Below are 16,762 nucleotides of genomic sequence, written 5' to 3'. Positions count from 1 at the left end.
TATAAATTATATTAGTTATATAATTCTTATAAGAGAATGTACTTAAAATTATAATGCAATTTTGCAAACAGGGCACCAAAAAAAAAAAAGTGAGGAGTTTTTGATTGAACCTTTCATTTTTGAAGTGGAGGGAATATAAAGGAAAAATGTTGAGGCACAAATTGTGCTCTCACTTATTATTCGAGTCATTTTCCAAGTTCAGCTGTCCTAAATCTTAGATTAGATTGATGCGGATTTTCCTGCTATATTCCTCATTTTCCAATCGTTGGCAATTTTATACACCAAGTATTTGTTTACTTTTGAACTCCTCAACTTTTATCTAGGTTGGGTGGTACCACTCTAAGCTCACGGTTGGTCACGGTTCTAAGTGTAAGGAAGTGGTCTACCACTCACAGTCACACCCCACCCGTCAGTTCAAGTTGAAACAGAAAAAAATAATGATGACATAACGTGGACTCGTGATTAGGAAGAATGCACAGCTATACTTACTGCGCAAATAAATATTCGATAAACATAGTATATAAGTCTATCAGCTGTTATTCGAACTTAAGTGCGAATATGAGCCTCAAGTGGAGTATGACTTCGTTGGAGGTAAATGTCTATTCTCAAGATCCAGCAATTGTGACGACCAACAGCAGCGCGTGCGTTTTTTCCCCCGGGTCAATGACCTTAAAGTAAGATAATTTGATTTTAAACCCCATCGATTGGATTCTATTTTAACCAGAAGGATCAGTTAGATTATTATCCCCCCCCCCTCTAATTATTATTATTATTATTATTTTTTCCCTGACCAGCAGATTATGCATAGCCTACCTTTTTAAGTAGAATATTAAGATTTCGAAGGACGAGTGAAACACAAGGGTCACTATGGTTACCGCAACCTTTGAGGACAAATTCTTGTGAGTATTGTGACAAATATGCCACAATAACGAGGTCATTATCTTCCACTTTTATCAGGAATGTCCACACTGAAAAAAAAACTCCGGCCGTGGGAGCCCCAATTACGGGCTGTATAGACATACCGTCCGTTCCGGGCTCAAAGGCCGAAAATTCCGGCTGCTGGAGTCGTAGCTTCGGCCTCTGAACCCGGAGCAATCGAAGCTACGCCTCCAGCAGCCGGAATTTTCGGCCTTTGAGCCCGGAACGGACGGTATGTCTATATAGCCCGTAATTGCGGCTCCCACGGCCGGAGTTTTTTTTTCAGTCCAGCAGAAGATTCAACTGATGTCAGTCAAAGAGTAGTAGCACATTTACCCACCCAGAAAAATGGCATTTACACACGGATCCATGGGTCATTCTAAGCAGGGAATCCGAAAATTAATAAGTATGACATGAGTTTCCATTTTATTAGATGCCAACGAACCAGCAGTAGTTGGAGTTGAAATTCTGATCGGTTAATGCTGGGCTAACTGCAGCGCTCGGTTCTTCACGGCTCTGGAAATGTCTCCCTCTTTTGAATTGAGCCTGAGTACACACAGTATTATTTCCTGAAAATTGGATTAGTGCTATTTTTTCTTCTCCCGTAATTAACTTTCCTCTCATACGGAGTTCAATGATCCACCTGCTTAGGGAGATATTCCAAATTATCGTCTTTACGGATTATGACATTACTCATGCCTTAACTTGCAACCCAGCTGTCATGTTCCTCGTGATAAGATAATAATCCTTTTTTTTTTTCTCGCTCTTCAATGAATACAGCGCCGAAGGTCAATGCATTCGAACAAATGCAGTTTATGAAGTCATTGCTTTTTATCATCAGCTTATTTCGTTTAGCAAGAGATAGAATGTTAAAATCAAAATTCTTAGCTCCGTGACGCTCTTTGCGGAAAGAGAGAAGCTGCAACAAATTAATCCAGTTAATTTTATGAATAAGAAGAGGAGAAGGGAGAAGCGAAGGAAAAAAAATAAAGTTTATGCATAGTACGAAAAGAAAAGAAGGACAATGAATAAAAAAGGGAGACGACTTATCATTGATGAACAAAGGGGAAAATCGAAAATAAGAAGAAAAAGAGGAGAAAGTATGAAGAAAGAGAGGAAGACGAAGAAAGCACACAGTGCGTTAGATAAACTAATTTTTCCTGTGTGTATCAGATCTTGTAATTTTTAAGGGATATTAATGATGAACGTTCGGATGGGTTTCAATACTTTTTAATTTTCATTACACTTTCAGGTTTACAAAAAGGAGGGTGAATTTGACCGTCCACGCAAAATGGGACCTTCCTTCCCGTTGAAATTTTTTCGGGATATGGCAATTTTTTTCGAGTTTGGTCGGAATATTAGTATTTCCGACCAAAAAATTCGCCTCCTGGTTTATTGCGCTTTTGAGCCCAGAGTGATTGGGCCTATATTCATTTCTATGTTAAGCCTAGAAAATGACTGAGCAAAACTTTAGAATGTTTTTCTTCAAGAATTACGAGTTTGAAAATGCAAACTATTCAAACCAGCTTATATTTTGAAATTTTTACTATAGTGAGTGCTCTAGAAGTTTAGTGAAAATTCTTTTGTACAATTTTTACGAAACTACAACTACAAAAAGCTTAGTTTTAAAATTTGCAGCATTAAGATTTCTTTTTTCCTTTATTCATAGCAACAAATTTCCATATACTTATATGGTCTATAAACATATTGAATGTATTTTTCCACAATAAAAAGGACTGAATAGTATATAGAAAATGCATGTTAGGTCAATATACACAAAAGTTAAAAATGATCCCAGAAGTTTCACGTTCATGAAATGAAAGTACGTTTTGAAAACGCTTCTTCCTCGCGTATTAGCAGAGGTCACGAGAACTTAGATTGCACGTCACACAAATTATCTTGTTGCACTTGCTTTTACTTTATTGGCACCTGTCTTCATTAACGGAGGAAAGAACAAGCTTTTTTCACCGATTATTAATTAATAGTCTTTACTACTCAACATTTAAGTAGTTAAAACATGAGACTAAAAGCAAAGAACAGTACAACATTTCATTGATATCAATTAATAAATCTGCATTAAGAAGGTAGTTTATCTATTTTATTTAAGGAATTATATCCTCATTATTTTACGAGAAAGCCGATACATGATACTAAGAAGGGATACGATGGCAAAGTTTTATGCAAATTCAAATCGCTGACATTGATTTATTGCAAAAGTCATAAGTGATGAGATCGATGACTTATTTTACTGTTCAATTTTTCATTTTCAAATCTAAGTATATACTTAATTTATCCAATCAGAACTTTTGCACTGTCACCAATAACTCAATCTCAAAATTGCTTCTCGAACCGTTTTGTTTCCTGCATTGTTATAACATAGTATTTTGAAGATACATCGTGTAACCATATTGCTTCTCAGCATATTGTCAAAAAGTTCCCTAAACGCATGTCTTGCAATAACTGAACGGGACAAAATTTTAAAATTTTTCACAATATTCTCAAGGATTTTCATCGCAGAGCTGCAGCGAAAAAATATTTAAATTTGAATTATTGCAACATTTTACGAGCGAATTCAAAATTTTACGTATGCACGTCTGCAATGAATGCGAGGTAATAATCTTCTCAGGAATTCCTTGTTCTCCTCCATCGCTAAAGTTGGTGCATGTTCCACTGATCACTTTTATTTTCAACTGCTGAGGTAGTTGGAGTTCATACAGAATGTAAAAAGAATATTCAAAGCGGCAGGTTGCATAGTTTTTAGACGTAATCCACAAACTGCATTACTGGCATTAAAATAGCTGTGATTAGGCGTTTACGAGAAACTTGCCATCAGTATGAAAAGTCCTATTCACAGCCATTCTACCTTCATCTATCGGAGATTATTTCCCTCTTAAACTCCTTCTGCGAAGCGGTGTAATGTCAAACTACTAATTTTTCAGAAGAAGAAAAAACGGAAAAATCAAGACAAAGGAGAAGAAGATAATCAAGAGAAAAGGGTAAACGTAAAAAGTAGGTAGAACAAAATAATGTCCACACGGTAGAAAAGATTATCTCAACTTCCATATCGAGGGTCAAACCACCAGCACCCGCATCTTTATTTGCGACGTTGCAGACTTCCTGTCATAATCTATTATTTAAATGGAAAACAACTCAACGTCAATTTTTGAAAACTTCTGTGAATTTTCCTCTCAGTTCAAAGAAAACATTAAAAAACCTTATGGAATGATATTGATTTGCTCCCTTTCAAAATAATGAAATATGGGCGCATTCTTATGTTGAGAAGCAAAAAAAGCCAACAGAAAGTCCCGAAGGGTGTCCTAGTATAAGCATGCCAAAATGTCGATGCATGTGAACGGTTTTTTATTTTAACCACTTGAAGTATAATCAAGGATGTCCTAAAACTACGGTTTCGAGGAATTATTCGGCTCCCAATCCAATCTACTCTCTCTTAAGCCCCTCAAAATCCCATGTTTGGAGACTCTCTCCTTCTGCTGTAGTTTTTGGATCCGCCCATATTAACAGATTATCTTCTTACGAGCCTATGTGCGCACGCATCCATTGATTGGTTTACTTCAATCTCCAAGAAATTCCTCGGAAATAAATCAGCTTTAATCGAGTGGATTTCTGATTTGTCATCGCAAAATGAGCTATCCATGGATTTGGAGCGTTGTTACATCCTAGTTATTCCTACTTGAAACAACTAATAATATGTAACTTTCGTCGCGCAAAAGCGAACTGTTTGCAGATGTATATTCATAAACTCCTGAGAGGTGTTATTGAATTAACCTTAAAGGTGTTCTTAAGTCTGTTATTGCTGATTTAGTTTAAAAAATGCAATACAAAGCATTGAAAACGATTTAACCACAAAAATAGGTTCGTTCCCTTGGAAAATATACTAAAATTGGTCTTAGGAATCTGGCTAAGGAAGCAACAACAGTACATATGAGGAGTCATGTACGTAAAGTAGCGTTCTTTGAAATTGCAGGCGTTTTAAGGAAGAGGCAACTGGAAGTGTATACATTCCTCATTTGTATGATCGTACGCCCACCTTATCATTAAATTAATTCACTCTGGTGAGAATCTATTATTTATCCCATTAATTATCTAAAAATATAAGTTAGGCGCAATTTATGTTTACACCCGGTAAATTTTCATTAATTACACATTATTATAATGATGAACGAGTCATAAAATCGCCTTTCAAGTAGCAGCTGGGTTCAAATTACTTTTTTTTCGTCATTCATTTATACATTTCAAGTTCACCCGCAGCTGGAAAGTTATAAACACTTTCGATAAAACAAAGGCAGGTACAAAAATAAATTGAAATAATAAAATGTGATAAATAAGATACAAAAATTCTTCAGGCAAGTTTTTTTTTACTTTTTTTGAGTAATAAAATTCAGGTGGAAATCGTTAGGATATTCTTCATCTCAGTGATTTATTACTGAGAGCCCAAAAGAAATGGTGGCCAAAATGTCTAAGTTAACATCATACAGATGATTTCATTTGTTTTTTATTTATTTTTGTTTCATTTGGCGCGTGAGTCTTTTTCACTTTTCATTTTCTTCTTCCTTCAAAATTTATTTTGTTTTCATTACTATCTATTATCCTCACTATTCCTTTTTTTTCAGTTGTCACGTAGGTTTTTTTAAAATATTTCTCCTAGATTACGGTTTCCGTAAATACACATATTTCTAAATTTAATGCTCCAAAGATCCATTTTTCCAAATCATATTTGGATTTTAATTTAAAGCCTTCCCAAATGATAGAGGTCACAGAAACGTAAGTTTGCAATTCATCTTTCGGCGATGCAACAATAAGACCGTGTGACAATTCCAATTCCTTCGAATTAGATTTACATTCGAGCAATAAATCGCAATATTAATCTCTCCGCTCTCGTTTGTGTCCCCAAAAAGCGAAAAATCCCACAATGATACCACTATTCGACCACATGGGAGCCCGTGTTGCCTACCTCGAAGATTGTAGGCGAACTGTAAATGCGTCAGCATCACCTCTCCACATTTGGTAAACGGATATTTTTGGTGTATTCCGAGCAAGCATGCTGTTTCACGATGATACCACTATTCGACCACGTGGGAGCCCGTGTTGCCTACATAGGAAATTGAAGGCGAACTTATCTCCACGTTCGGTAGATGATACTTTGTGCGTTCTGAATACGCGAGACATGAACGATTATGCCGCGCTATTCGAGCATGTGGGAGCCCACGTTGCCACACTAGAATTTGTAGGAGAAAATCTAAGGAAATCTCGAGCGTTATCAGGAAATGCATCTTTAAATCCTCGCAAACTTTCTACGATCTACAGTGGCGTGGCGTGAATGATCGATTATCGATATTTCCCTATTTAAAGCTATGGTAAAGAATCGATTAGCAAGGTGTTCGTTGCGAACACCCTGTTTATCGATCCTTTTCCATAGGTTTAAAGGGCAGATCAATCGATACATCCGCAAAGCACGCCACGCCACTGACGATCTACGGACAAATATAAGGCTAATGCATCGGAGGATTTGTCATCTTGTGTGCGGGAGCTCCTGAGTCAAATTGGTAACTTTTTAGTTTTGCACTTACTCAGTGTTCGAAACTCGCAGGTGCTGACGCGCAAAATGCGCCTAAGAGATCGGCCATGGCGCCTGAAAAATGAAGACTGCGCCAACGTGGTCCCTAAAAATTGCCCCTCACCTCCCTACAGAAAAAAATCGTAATTTTTCTGTCTGGTGATTTTTCGGAATTTTTCCCATGTTACAGCTACTTGTTCTGTAACTAAAATATCTTGCGTCTAACTTTCCGCTAAATGCGCCGAGATATATAAGCAAAAAGTCAATTGGGCCCCTGAAAAATCTCCATTGGCCCCTAAAAATCGAGCTTGATAAGCCACATGGCTCCTGAAACTCAAAGGTGAGTTCCGAACACTGTACCCAATGCAACCCTGCTAATGTATTCACTGCCAACATGTGCGTGGCGAGTTTAACTGGTTATAGGTAGAGATGAACTAGCTCACAATTCCGGGATCCCTTTCATTCCGGCCTCAACTTAAAGTGCTTCATTTGAGCTCAGGAGTTTATTTAAGAGAAAACAAGTAGCAGTAGATGGTGAAACTGCAGAAATACGAATCTCGATTTGCGGCGTTGCAGACTTCCCGTCATACTTTATTTTCTATACACAAAAATACTGAACGTAATTTTTTTAAAATTTCAGTGATTTTTCTCCTCTTCATAAAGAATACTCTGTGTAAACTTCAAGACATGATGTTGGTTTGGTCTCCTTTTAAAAAATAAAATAGCGAAGTTTTTGACAGTGGCGTGGCGGGCTTTGCGATATATCGATTGTTCTGTCATTTAAACCAGTTGAAAAGGATCGATGAACAGGGTGTTTGCAGCGAACTCCTTAAGAATCGATTCTTTACCATAGGTTTAAATGGAAGAACAATAGATACATCGCAATTCATGCCGCGCCACTGGTTTTTGAAACACCGCAACCCAGGTACGCATTTTTACAGTTTTACCATACTGCCGTGCTAAGGAAGAACGCAGTATGAACCATCAGGCGTTGCCAAATTTTCTTCGACAAGATGCGGATTTTCAGGAAAATTTGTGAATATTTCTCTTCTGATTTCTCAGAGGATTTCGTTCGTGATTCGATGTAAAAAGTCTGAAGATTTCAAGGAAAAATATTCACGATACTCCTCTAAAATAACGATTTTCAAAGAGGAAATTTGGCAACTCTCGAATGCTCTTACGGCGTTCTTCCTTAGCACAGCAGCATAAATATAGGTGGTGTTTATCGTAGTATTCTACATAGGGTATACTACTTAAATCGCGAATTCCAGTGGAATTCAAGAGCTTCATTCCGTTCTCTCTCAATTTTTCGTCCGGAAACGTCACTGAATCATGGTGACATTGGCTGGACACTAAGCTCCGGTTATGATGTGGGTGACGTTGGACTGATTCACCATATAAGGGAAAACAGTTCCAGGAAGGTATTAAACTGGCGGAGGGGCTGGAGTATGGTACGGTATGGTATGGTATGAGGAGGAGAGAGAAAGTAGAGGCTCGGTCACCGGTGACATCGTAAAATTTGAGTTTCATGATTGTGATTTTTAGGGCAAACGGGTGGCCAGGAGCCAGATTCCCATGCGGGGGAGGGGGGGGGCGAGGGTGAGAGGTTAATAAGCTGGAGAACGGAGGAGCAGGAACGGTGGCGGAGCGCGGCGGGTGGCTGTGTTAATCCGCGCTCGTTACGGCACACAGTGGATCGAGTCAATGGGAGAAGTCGGACAAAATTTGAAAACTTTAAACGCTCATAACTCCGTTCATACACAAATTTGAAGTTCTATAAGTGGTTCCATTGGTTTCCTCGTGAAATTTTCCTCTGGAGGCACTCATTAATATTTAAAATGTGACAAAATAAACATCAAAAATTGTACTTTTAGTAAAAAATCTTATGGTCGACCTCCCTAATTGATTCGATCCACTGTGCGGCAATGCGAACAACAGTGGCGGTGCGGTGGCTGAGTCGTTTTAGGACGTTAGGTAGGCGGAGGTATAGACTAACTGGTAAAAGGAAGGAGATCAGCGGAGTAGTTGGTCACAAGAACGCCAGAGAGCAGCGCCAGTCACCTCTCGCACTTCCAGGCAGTCAAGTTGGGAGCCCAACTACGGTCTGGCACAGTCATGAAGCTTACCACATTGTGAAAAGTGTCGGGTCCGGTCTGCTGTCATCCTCGTTTTCGTCTCCAGCTTCGTCTCCTCTCTTCTTCAGCAAGTGCCTACGAAAAGTGATATTACTACTCGATTTATATATTTTTAATTTTTTACATTATTAAAATCGTTGAGTTCATACATTTTTCTCGGAAATCGCCTTCGTTTTTTTAGACCAGCCAGTTCACTTATTTTTGTATTAAAATATATTTATTTCTATCTAGTATATAAATATATTGATATAAAATCATCCGTATTCCAGTATTTAATCATTAAAGACAATATTAATCGCATAAATTAAAGTGTAAATTTCTATTGACTTAAAAACGAGTCTGTGTAAGTCACCTCGCGGGTTGATTCTCGATGGAGCACGTGTTCGGTTTTTCAGAGGACTATGTTGGATCCCCTGGTTTTTTTTACACGTGAAAGATGTTTCTTGAATCGGACCTTCAAGTTTCCAGTTTGTAGAATAGATGATTTTTCAACATGAGGAGAACATTTTGATTCCTTGTGATAAAGCCGAAACCCCGTGTTTTCGTTCGTTCGTCATTTATAAATCCCCTCCCCATCATCGTTCCTATCTTGTTCATTCTCATCGTCTTGCGGTTTACACGGTTTATTTTGTGCGTTGTAACCATCATCAAATCAGTTTCTCTTGAAGAGGACATGATTATATCCAAGGACCTGTTTTTGTTGGGTGACCAAGATTATCTTCGTCTTCCAAAGGACGAGAAAAGAACAATGGTTAGAACTACTCCTCCAAAAAGTCAAAGGTGAGTTTGAAAAATTCTTCTCTCATTTCTTATCAAAACAAATTTTCTCGACCAGAATTTTTATTCTAATAATTTGCAGGCGCTTTTTTCGTTGATTTTTGACAAAGTAAGTCTAATTTGCGGTTAGAATTATCATTTACCCCCCAATTTTTTCAAAACTCGGTTTTTTTGTATTGCAACAAGAACTTAATCAACTACAAATAGAACCAGGCGCACAATCGGTTTCCTCTTAGGAGATTTCAAGTCGGTGAAATCGATCCAGAGAATGAGGAAGCAATTGCATAGTGATGAATGTGGATTTCGTCGAAGCAACCTACAAGCATACCTCTTCCTGCAGGCCGCTCATTGAAAGTTTATAGCAGCCCAATAAGACATCGAATTGCGATATATTGCATGCTTAAGATAGGGTTTTGTCTTGTCGTGTCGGGCCGACACAGTATCAATAATCGGGCCGCTGGTTTGCTAGAGAAAAAATTGGTCCTTTCTCGTTGAATTCGATCCAAATATAGACGTTTTTACACACAGAATATTTAAAAACTTTTGAGGGAATAATAATTATGTCTTTAAGTGCAAGAAATCATCAAACCTCCATTTAGCATACACGTACCTAGCTCGACACTCAAGTACAAAGCCAGTAACTAGCAATTCAGAGGTGCGACAATTGAACGTACGTAAATCCAGAGGAACTATATCTATTGTAATGTGGGCCCTCCTGTCATTCATTTATCCTAATAGATCTCAGGGCCCTACTTACGATAGAGATAGTTCCAGGTGATTAAATACGTCTAATTATTCTTGTTGTCCCTTCTCAACCCGCGACGGACAATAATAACTTTATCAAAACGTAACAGAAATGTTGCTGCATTGTTAATTTCGGCAGTAACGTTGTGACAGCGTCTCTGCAACTTTCTGCAACTTCTTTTTGCCACTTTTTTACGTCTGGTTCGAGCCATGAGAATTACGCGTTGCTCATAATTCACGAGCGCACAACTGCACGCAGAAGCTACCTACTCGGTCAGAGCTAGGAAACTATCATAACTGAGCGTATAATCTGTCAATTTTAAGTATGAATAGTTTGCGGTGGTAAATAGTGACGATGCTTTAAACTGAAAGCTGAATAAAATAATGTGAAATCCCTTCCGCCAAAAAAAAGTTTGATTACTAATACGAGAATTTCCCACGTTTCCTTCGTATTCTTCGATCTGCAGGAAATCGATATTGATACACTCTAGACTTCTTGGGTCGAGCTGGCCCCAAAATAATACCCTCAATTAGAGCATAGTAAATGGTGGTTGAAGGGAGGAAAAGATCGATATCATGCTTGAGGAAACAGTGTGCTTGGCTCTCCCGATCAATACTTCCCATCTTCAACGTAAAGAAAACCATCACCATGAACCAAACCATGATAGTATTCATCAAGGTCATAAGGTTCATACCCTCGCTGGTAGCTTTTAGTTTTCATGTGATTCCGTTTAATTATCGACAATTGTATCGATTAGAAACCAAGAGCCGCGCAGAGATGTTGGAGCACTTATTTAATTACCCCGGCTTTCGGCAGTCAAGCCTCAAATTGTTGCTGGCTCGTTAACAAAAGATGGAACTTAATAGGAATAGGAGTAGGAGTGACTGAACCTGGGCGTACTCTTTGTTTGTTAGATAAAAAAGAAAGCACAGTAGTCCGCTGAAAAACAGTGTTTCAAATTGACACTCAATGAATCGTTCGCGCTATTTGAACAACATTGGCTATCAGGTGAGTAAACAGTGAAAGTGAGACAAGCATAAATTCGCTTCCTTTTTTTTTGTGCGCCTCTCTTCATCGCGACTGATCATTGACTTACTTTGTCTTATCAGGAATAAACGGTCAACGACTTTCATTGTATTTGAATTTCCTATATTATTTCGGTCTCTGTGGTTTTTCCGACCTGACGAAAATGAAACTCAACCCCGCTCTGTGTTTCTCACGGTTACATTTGTAAACGCAGTTGTTATGACTGCCACTCGGTATTTAAGGGCGAATTCGATTTTGAGTTGATATGAGGCACAAAAAAAGGTTTCGGTGCGTTACAGTGCAATCTTTAGCCGTTTTCTGGATTAATACTTTTTAATGTATAAGTTCAACGGGTATTGTTAATGGAAAGCAAATCATTTCCTTTCACGGTAACTTCTTACGCGAAAGTTCAACGAAATGACGAGATTCCTTTGAAAAGCTTGACTAAGTTGTCCGATTTGATTTGACAGGTTAGATTTGTATAGAGACAATTTCTGGAACGTCTTTTTAGAAACTTCTTACTTTTGGAAGAGCCGCATCGCATCGTTTTTTGTTTTTTGGTATTAAATTGCTCCTTTCCTCCACAGTTGTAATAGGGATGATTTGCCGTAAGTCCAGTCCAATTCAGTTGCTTAATTTGTAATTTAGCTCGCGCCTATAGATATCTGAGTGTTGAAGCTCTCGGTGGATGAATGAAATACCTAAGTAACACTGCTGAAATTTTGAGAAAAACGAGTTTCGAGTTTAAAAATTACTTTAGGTCTTCGCAATTGGTCGCAACTGATCTTATGGAGGTGAATGTCGAGCTAATTTTATGGGGAAGTATACTTAGCATTTAAAACTTATTACGAATCAACTGCATCTCCATTTTTTAAAAATGGTGTATTTTCTTCAGAAAATACACTAAAAAAGAAATGTCACCTACTTACCTCTTTATTGGTCTGAGATTTCCATTGTATTGATACTCAATGCATAGGAATATTGCAGTTCGCGCATCTGTCTAAAAATTCACTTCAGTTACAATTCGGCACAGCTATTCTCTACCCCCGATCTACTGCTTACTTTTTAGGAAGTCTAATTTTTTTTCAAATTTATCGCATTTAGGACCATTAATGTATCCGTCTTGGCATCCTTTCAGCTCTCAAATTGCGGTTTTCGCATCTGACATTCAAAACTGAGCTATTTTAAAGCTGTGATTAAAATCTGCTATTTTAAATCTGGAATCTAGAGAAGATTGAATCAATTAAGTATGCTAATTAAACAAAAAAAGAAGGAAATACGTGTGGTTAAAGAACTTATTCCTTCATTATGCCAACGATTGGCTGCGAGCGCGTCCTTTGTGACAGCACTCGTCATTTTATCATTATTCATGAGATTTTCTTGGTCCTTCGATCTCCTCTTCGCATTTTCCAAACTTTCCTCCTCTTTTAAAAATCTTGATAGCCCCAAAATGAAAATCTTCGTCATGACTTCGCTTGGAATTTGTTCAAACTATATTGAGGACCTCAGGTTTTGATGAAAGTCACATGAGGGTGGATTGTCTAACTTTCTTAGACCGCGATCTCCAAAAACAGACGGAGACGTGGACTCTAATGAACTGAACTGTCAGAACGCGGTCTTACGGAAACGGTTGACCCCACAAGTTGTGAATTGCTGCATTTTTATTTCATTCCATCTCATGATTCTCACAGGGGATGAGAGAATATGCAGAGTAGTATTCTTACTCTTGTTGCGTGTTTAACTTCATTTCCATTCAATAATCAATCTTGGGATGGAAGAGAGTGACGAGTTAGTAACACAATAGCTGCCATCTATCGACAAGCGCGGAAAATGTAAAAGAGTCTATAAAGCGGGTCACTTTTCTAGCATATTCCATGTACCCACCAGAGTCATTTGTGGATACCGCGTTAAAAAGTGATGGATTTTCATGGGAAAATTATACATTTTCTACTCTCTCTGCAATTACAGAGATTTTTCACAGTTACCGATGAAAATCTATAACCACTTTTTCGCGATAATGCCTCAACGTTAACTTTTTCTAAACATCAGAACTTGGAGGTATAATAGTACAATATACTTTTCAGCTTATGAAGTTATAAAGATGAAATTGTACCCCTCCACACTCGCAGTATCTTTTAACCGAAGTCGACTCCGAGATCAGCTGGGGCTCACTTCGGTGTCAGGCGACGCCCCTTCTTCAACTGGTTTAGACGAACGACGATTTTCATACCTACCTGCTTCTCGAAGTGCTTGTAGATTTTTTTTTTAATCATCTGTACTTGGGAGGGCTGCTTCATCTCACCAAGAGAGGTGATTGTGACAAATGATCGTTGCCTGGGGAATCAGCTGTGTGAGCCGGAATAGTTTTTTTTTTCTGTAAGTGCAAAAAAAAAGAAGAAAAACCAAGGAGTGGAAAGTGGATTGACTTTCATTTTTTTTATTCCATAACGCTCGTATTTTAATTTTTTTTTTTTTTTTATACATTCAGAGTATAGGGAAGCTAAGGTATTCGTGGTTTTATTTTTTCCTTGGAGGCTGCTACGTTTATAATGAAAATTTGCAAAGAGGGGGGGGGGGTGTCTCTGTCATCCGGCCCTCAGCTATGATTATACGTCTCTTTTCAAACTGATGAAAGATGAAATTTTAAAGGGTCTGAGGCTTATAGTAATGATGACACGAACGAATGAAGTAGTTGGGGATACTTTTGGAGGCGCTGAGTGCAAGCATAAAACAATTAAAAACCTCGCGGAAGAGCGGTTGACGAAGGTCATTTTTTCTCCTCCATGCATATGAACGTAGGAATTTGCCCTTAATCCATTTATATTGATGCATTTTTGATCATATACTTGGGAAACATGCTATAATAAGGAATGATGAGGAGTCCATCGCAAAAATAAAACATTTCGAAGATATTACAACACCGTAGTAAACTCTCACCGATAGTGGTTAAAATTCAAAGCAAAAATTGTCCCTCCTCTGACAATAGGACGTATCTCAACGTCCTCGTGAGCCCTGCGCTCCGCTTAGCTTTATGCTTTCCGTGACTCATACGAAAATAGAGATTCGCCCATACGTTAGAGGGGCGACGAAATAATGCATCAGACGTGACCTGCTGCATTTCAGTATGAATTACCGCGTGCGGTTGGTTTACTGACTTTTAGACAATGGATGGGTATACATAGTCGCGTGCAGGTCAAAATAAAATAGTATACCGCAGGTCAGTATCAATCATGCAGCGGAGTTGGCGATTTTTGCGGGAGGAGGAGGAGAGGGTCGTGAGGTTAGGTACTTATGAGAGTTTAATTATAAGCTGTTTTACTGTTTCATTACGGCAAATTTTTCCACCTCCACCTCCTCCTCCTCGTCTTCATCTCCGCCCATGCATGCGCCTAAAGAACCCTCCCGAAATTAATTAAAATAATTCTATAGGTATAGAAATTCCTCTCATATCAATAAAAACACTTTTTTTATTCGAGAAAAGTGTTATTTTTAATCAGCAAGCATTTTCATATGTGAAAATGAAAGACGATCAGTGTTTGAATCTTAATTTTTTTCGAAGCGATTATTAGTTTCAATAAGATATCAGACGGCGGAGATCCAAAATCTATCATGATATCATCTGGATATGTACTCATATTAATTGAGGCTCCACTTATATCAACTGGCAAAATCGAGAGAGAGTTTCTACTGACAGCACTAGACTTTCTACTCACATCAGTATATATATAGATTCAGGCCGCGCTGTATATTCAACTGATATCAGTAGAATTTATTTACTGTTCCTACTTGTTATTTTCAGCAAGGATGTTTTTAATCATCGTAGAATTTTAACACCATACGTAATGCTGGCATAGTACTTTCAGCCTTGGTTTAACTTTTCGGTGTACTAAAATATCTGAACTTGTTAAAATTTGACAGGCACTTCAAGTATCCGTCAAATTTTAGCAAGGCCGTAGCGTACTAAGAAATGATAGGCTTAGACTCTAATTAAATGACTGACCTCATGAAATCAGCCGGAAGTTTTGACTGAACTTGAAAAGTCACTCACATCAACACGGCTCTTAGATAATCAAATGCTTGATTTAATTTTTAAGGTTTGTCAGGTTATTACCACTCATGGAAAAAAATATGAAGCAGCTCTTAACCTGAGCCTGTGACGCTACATGCCGTTTTCTACAGCCTGTCGGCGACATCGATGTAGGATTAAATAGGCGGAGAAGGAGGAGAGATGGGAAGAGAGGGCGCTATGAGAACTAAAAAGATAAAGGCTATTATTAAATGATGAGAGGAGACTTGAATTTTGCTGGCAATATGATTGATATGCGGCAATGAGGCACTGGAATCACCACGAGGTTATCAACCTGCAAAGCAAACAGTCGCGTTTCCTATCATTTTCTCTAGTTACATTTTTACATTGCTTCCTCACTCTTCATGGCATGGAATCACCCGCGTGCACGTGAAAAAGTAACAGGCGGAAATTGAAAAATTAAAAGGGAACATACCTTTCCAAAATATGGTTAGTAGATGAATAGACAAAAAAGATTCAAAATCGGATAGTTAAGTTATTACATTAGTAGTATGAGACTCGCGTACAAAGAGGAATTAAAGTTGTATTACTCAATAACGAAGACCATGTTTGATCTGGGGAGTGAGACAGTTCCGGAAGCTTGCGCAAATATCGTCACCTACAGCCAAAGTATCACAAGCGCCATGCGACGTTTAAAAATTTCCGCCGCTATTTTCTTCTTTCATAGAGCAATTGCTGGTTGAATCTGTTAGAAAATTTCTTTGAATTTCATCGGCGGCATTGAGGAAATTCAGCGAAATTCTCGGTCAGCTTTGTTGAACAATTTCTCTTTAAAAAAAAGTAAAATGGCGGCGGAAAGTTATAAACGTCGCATGGCGCTTGTGATACTTGGGCCAGATCGTGACGTTGTGCTGAGTCCATGAGAAAAATCCCTCTATTTTCTTTTTCTGTTTTATGGAAGTCTTCGATCCTGGGGATCTTCTGTCGGTCTCCTGTGGCGTAGTGGTTGTAGCGCTGGCCCAATGACCAAGAGGTCCCGGGTTCGCTTCCCGGCCAGGTAATCTGAGTTTGATGGTCTCAGGCAATGGTCACCTGGGGCTGGGGTAATAAGCGTGGGATTAGCCAATAGGCTATTTGAAATTGGCAAAAAAAAAAAAAAAAAAAAAAAAAAAAAAAAAAAAAAAAAAAAAAAAAATCTTCCATGCCTCAAGTTTCTTTTTGTGAAGTAAAATCAAAATTTCCTTGAAAATAAAAGGGTAAAAAATTGGAGAACCTTAAGTTACATTAGCCAATAACGACAACAACGATCATAATTCAATTCATGGATGGTAGTCGGGAAACGGGTCGAGCTGAGGAGAGAGGAAAAGAGACGATCCGAGAGTGAATCTGCTGTGACGTGTTTGATGCGGCCATTCAGCCGAGGAATGTTGTCTGAAACGTGGACGTCTGGCAGAGAGTGCGGCAGCTGAGGGCATTTGGGCATCCGTGTGCCTCGATTTCGACTTGCTCTTCTCAAAGGAGCCGGAGAACCCGTGCGCAGAGACACTTGACCATGCGCG

At 38.5% G+C, this 16,762-nt stretch overlaps 1 protein-coding gene across 1 annotated transcript in view; it reads left to right on the top strand.

The window, feature by feature from the left end:
- Positions 1-8,557: 8,557 nt before the first annotated feature.
- E23 (ABC transporter G family member E23) overlaps positions 8,558-16,762 on the top strand; it is a 128,537-nt gene continuing 120,332 nt past the window's right edge. Inside the window, exon 1 of the mRNA XM_019051992.2 lies at positions 8,558-9,408. Within this exon, the coding sequence (XP_018907537.1) occupies positions 9,302-9,408 (107 nt within the window). The 5' untranslated portion in view covers positions 8,558-9,301. The remainder of the gene's footprint in view (positions 9,409-16,762) is intronic.

The sequence above is a fragment of the Bemisia tabaci genome, chromosome 5 (assembly GCF_918797505.1).
Source record: "Bemisia tabaci chromosome 5, PGI_BMITA_v3".
NCBI classification, from domain to species: domain Eukaryota; kingdom Metazoa; phylum Arthropoda; class Insecta; order Hemiptera; family Aleyrodidae; genus Bemisia; species Bemisia tabaci.
Note: the sequence above shows the minus strand (reverse complement) of the source record. Positions and strands in the feature narration are given on the sequence as shown.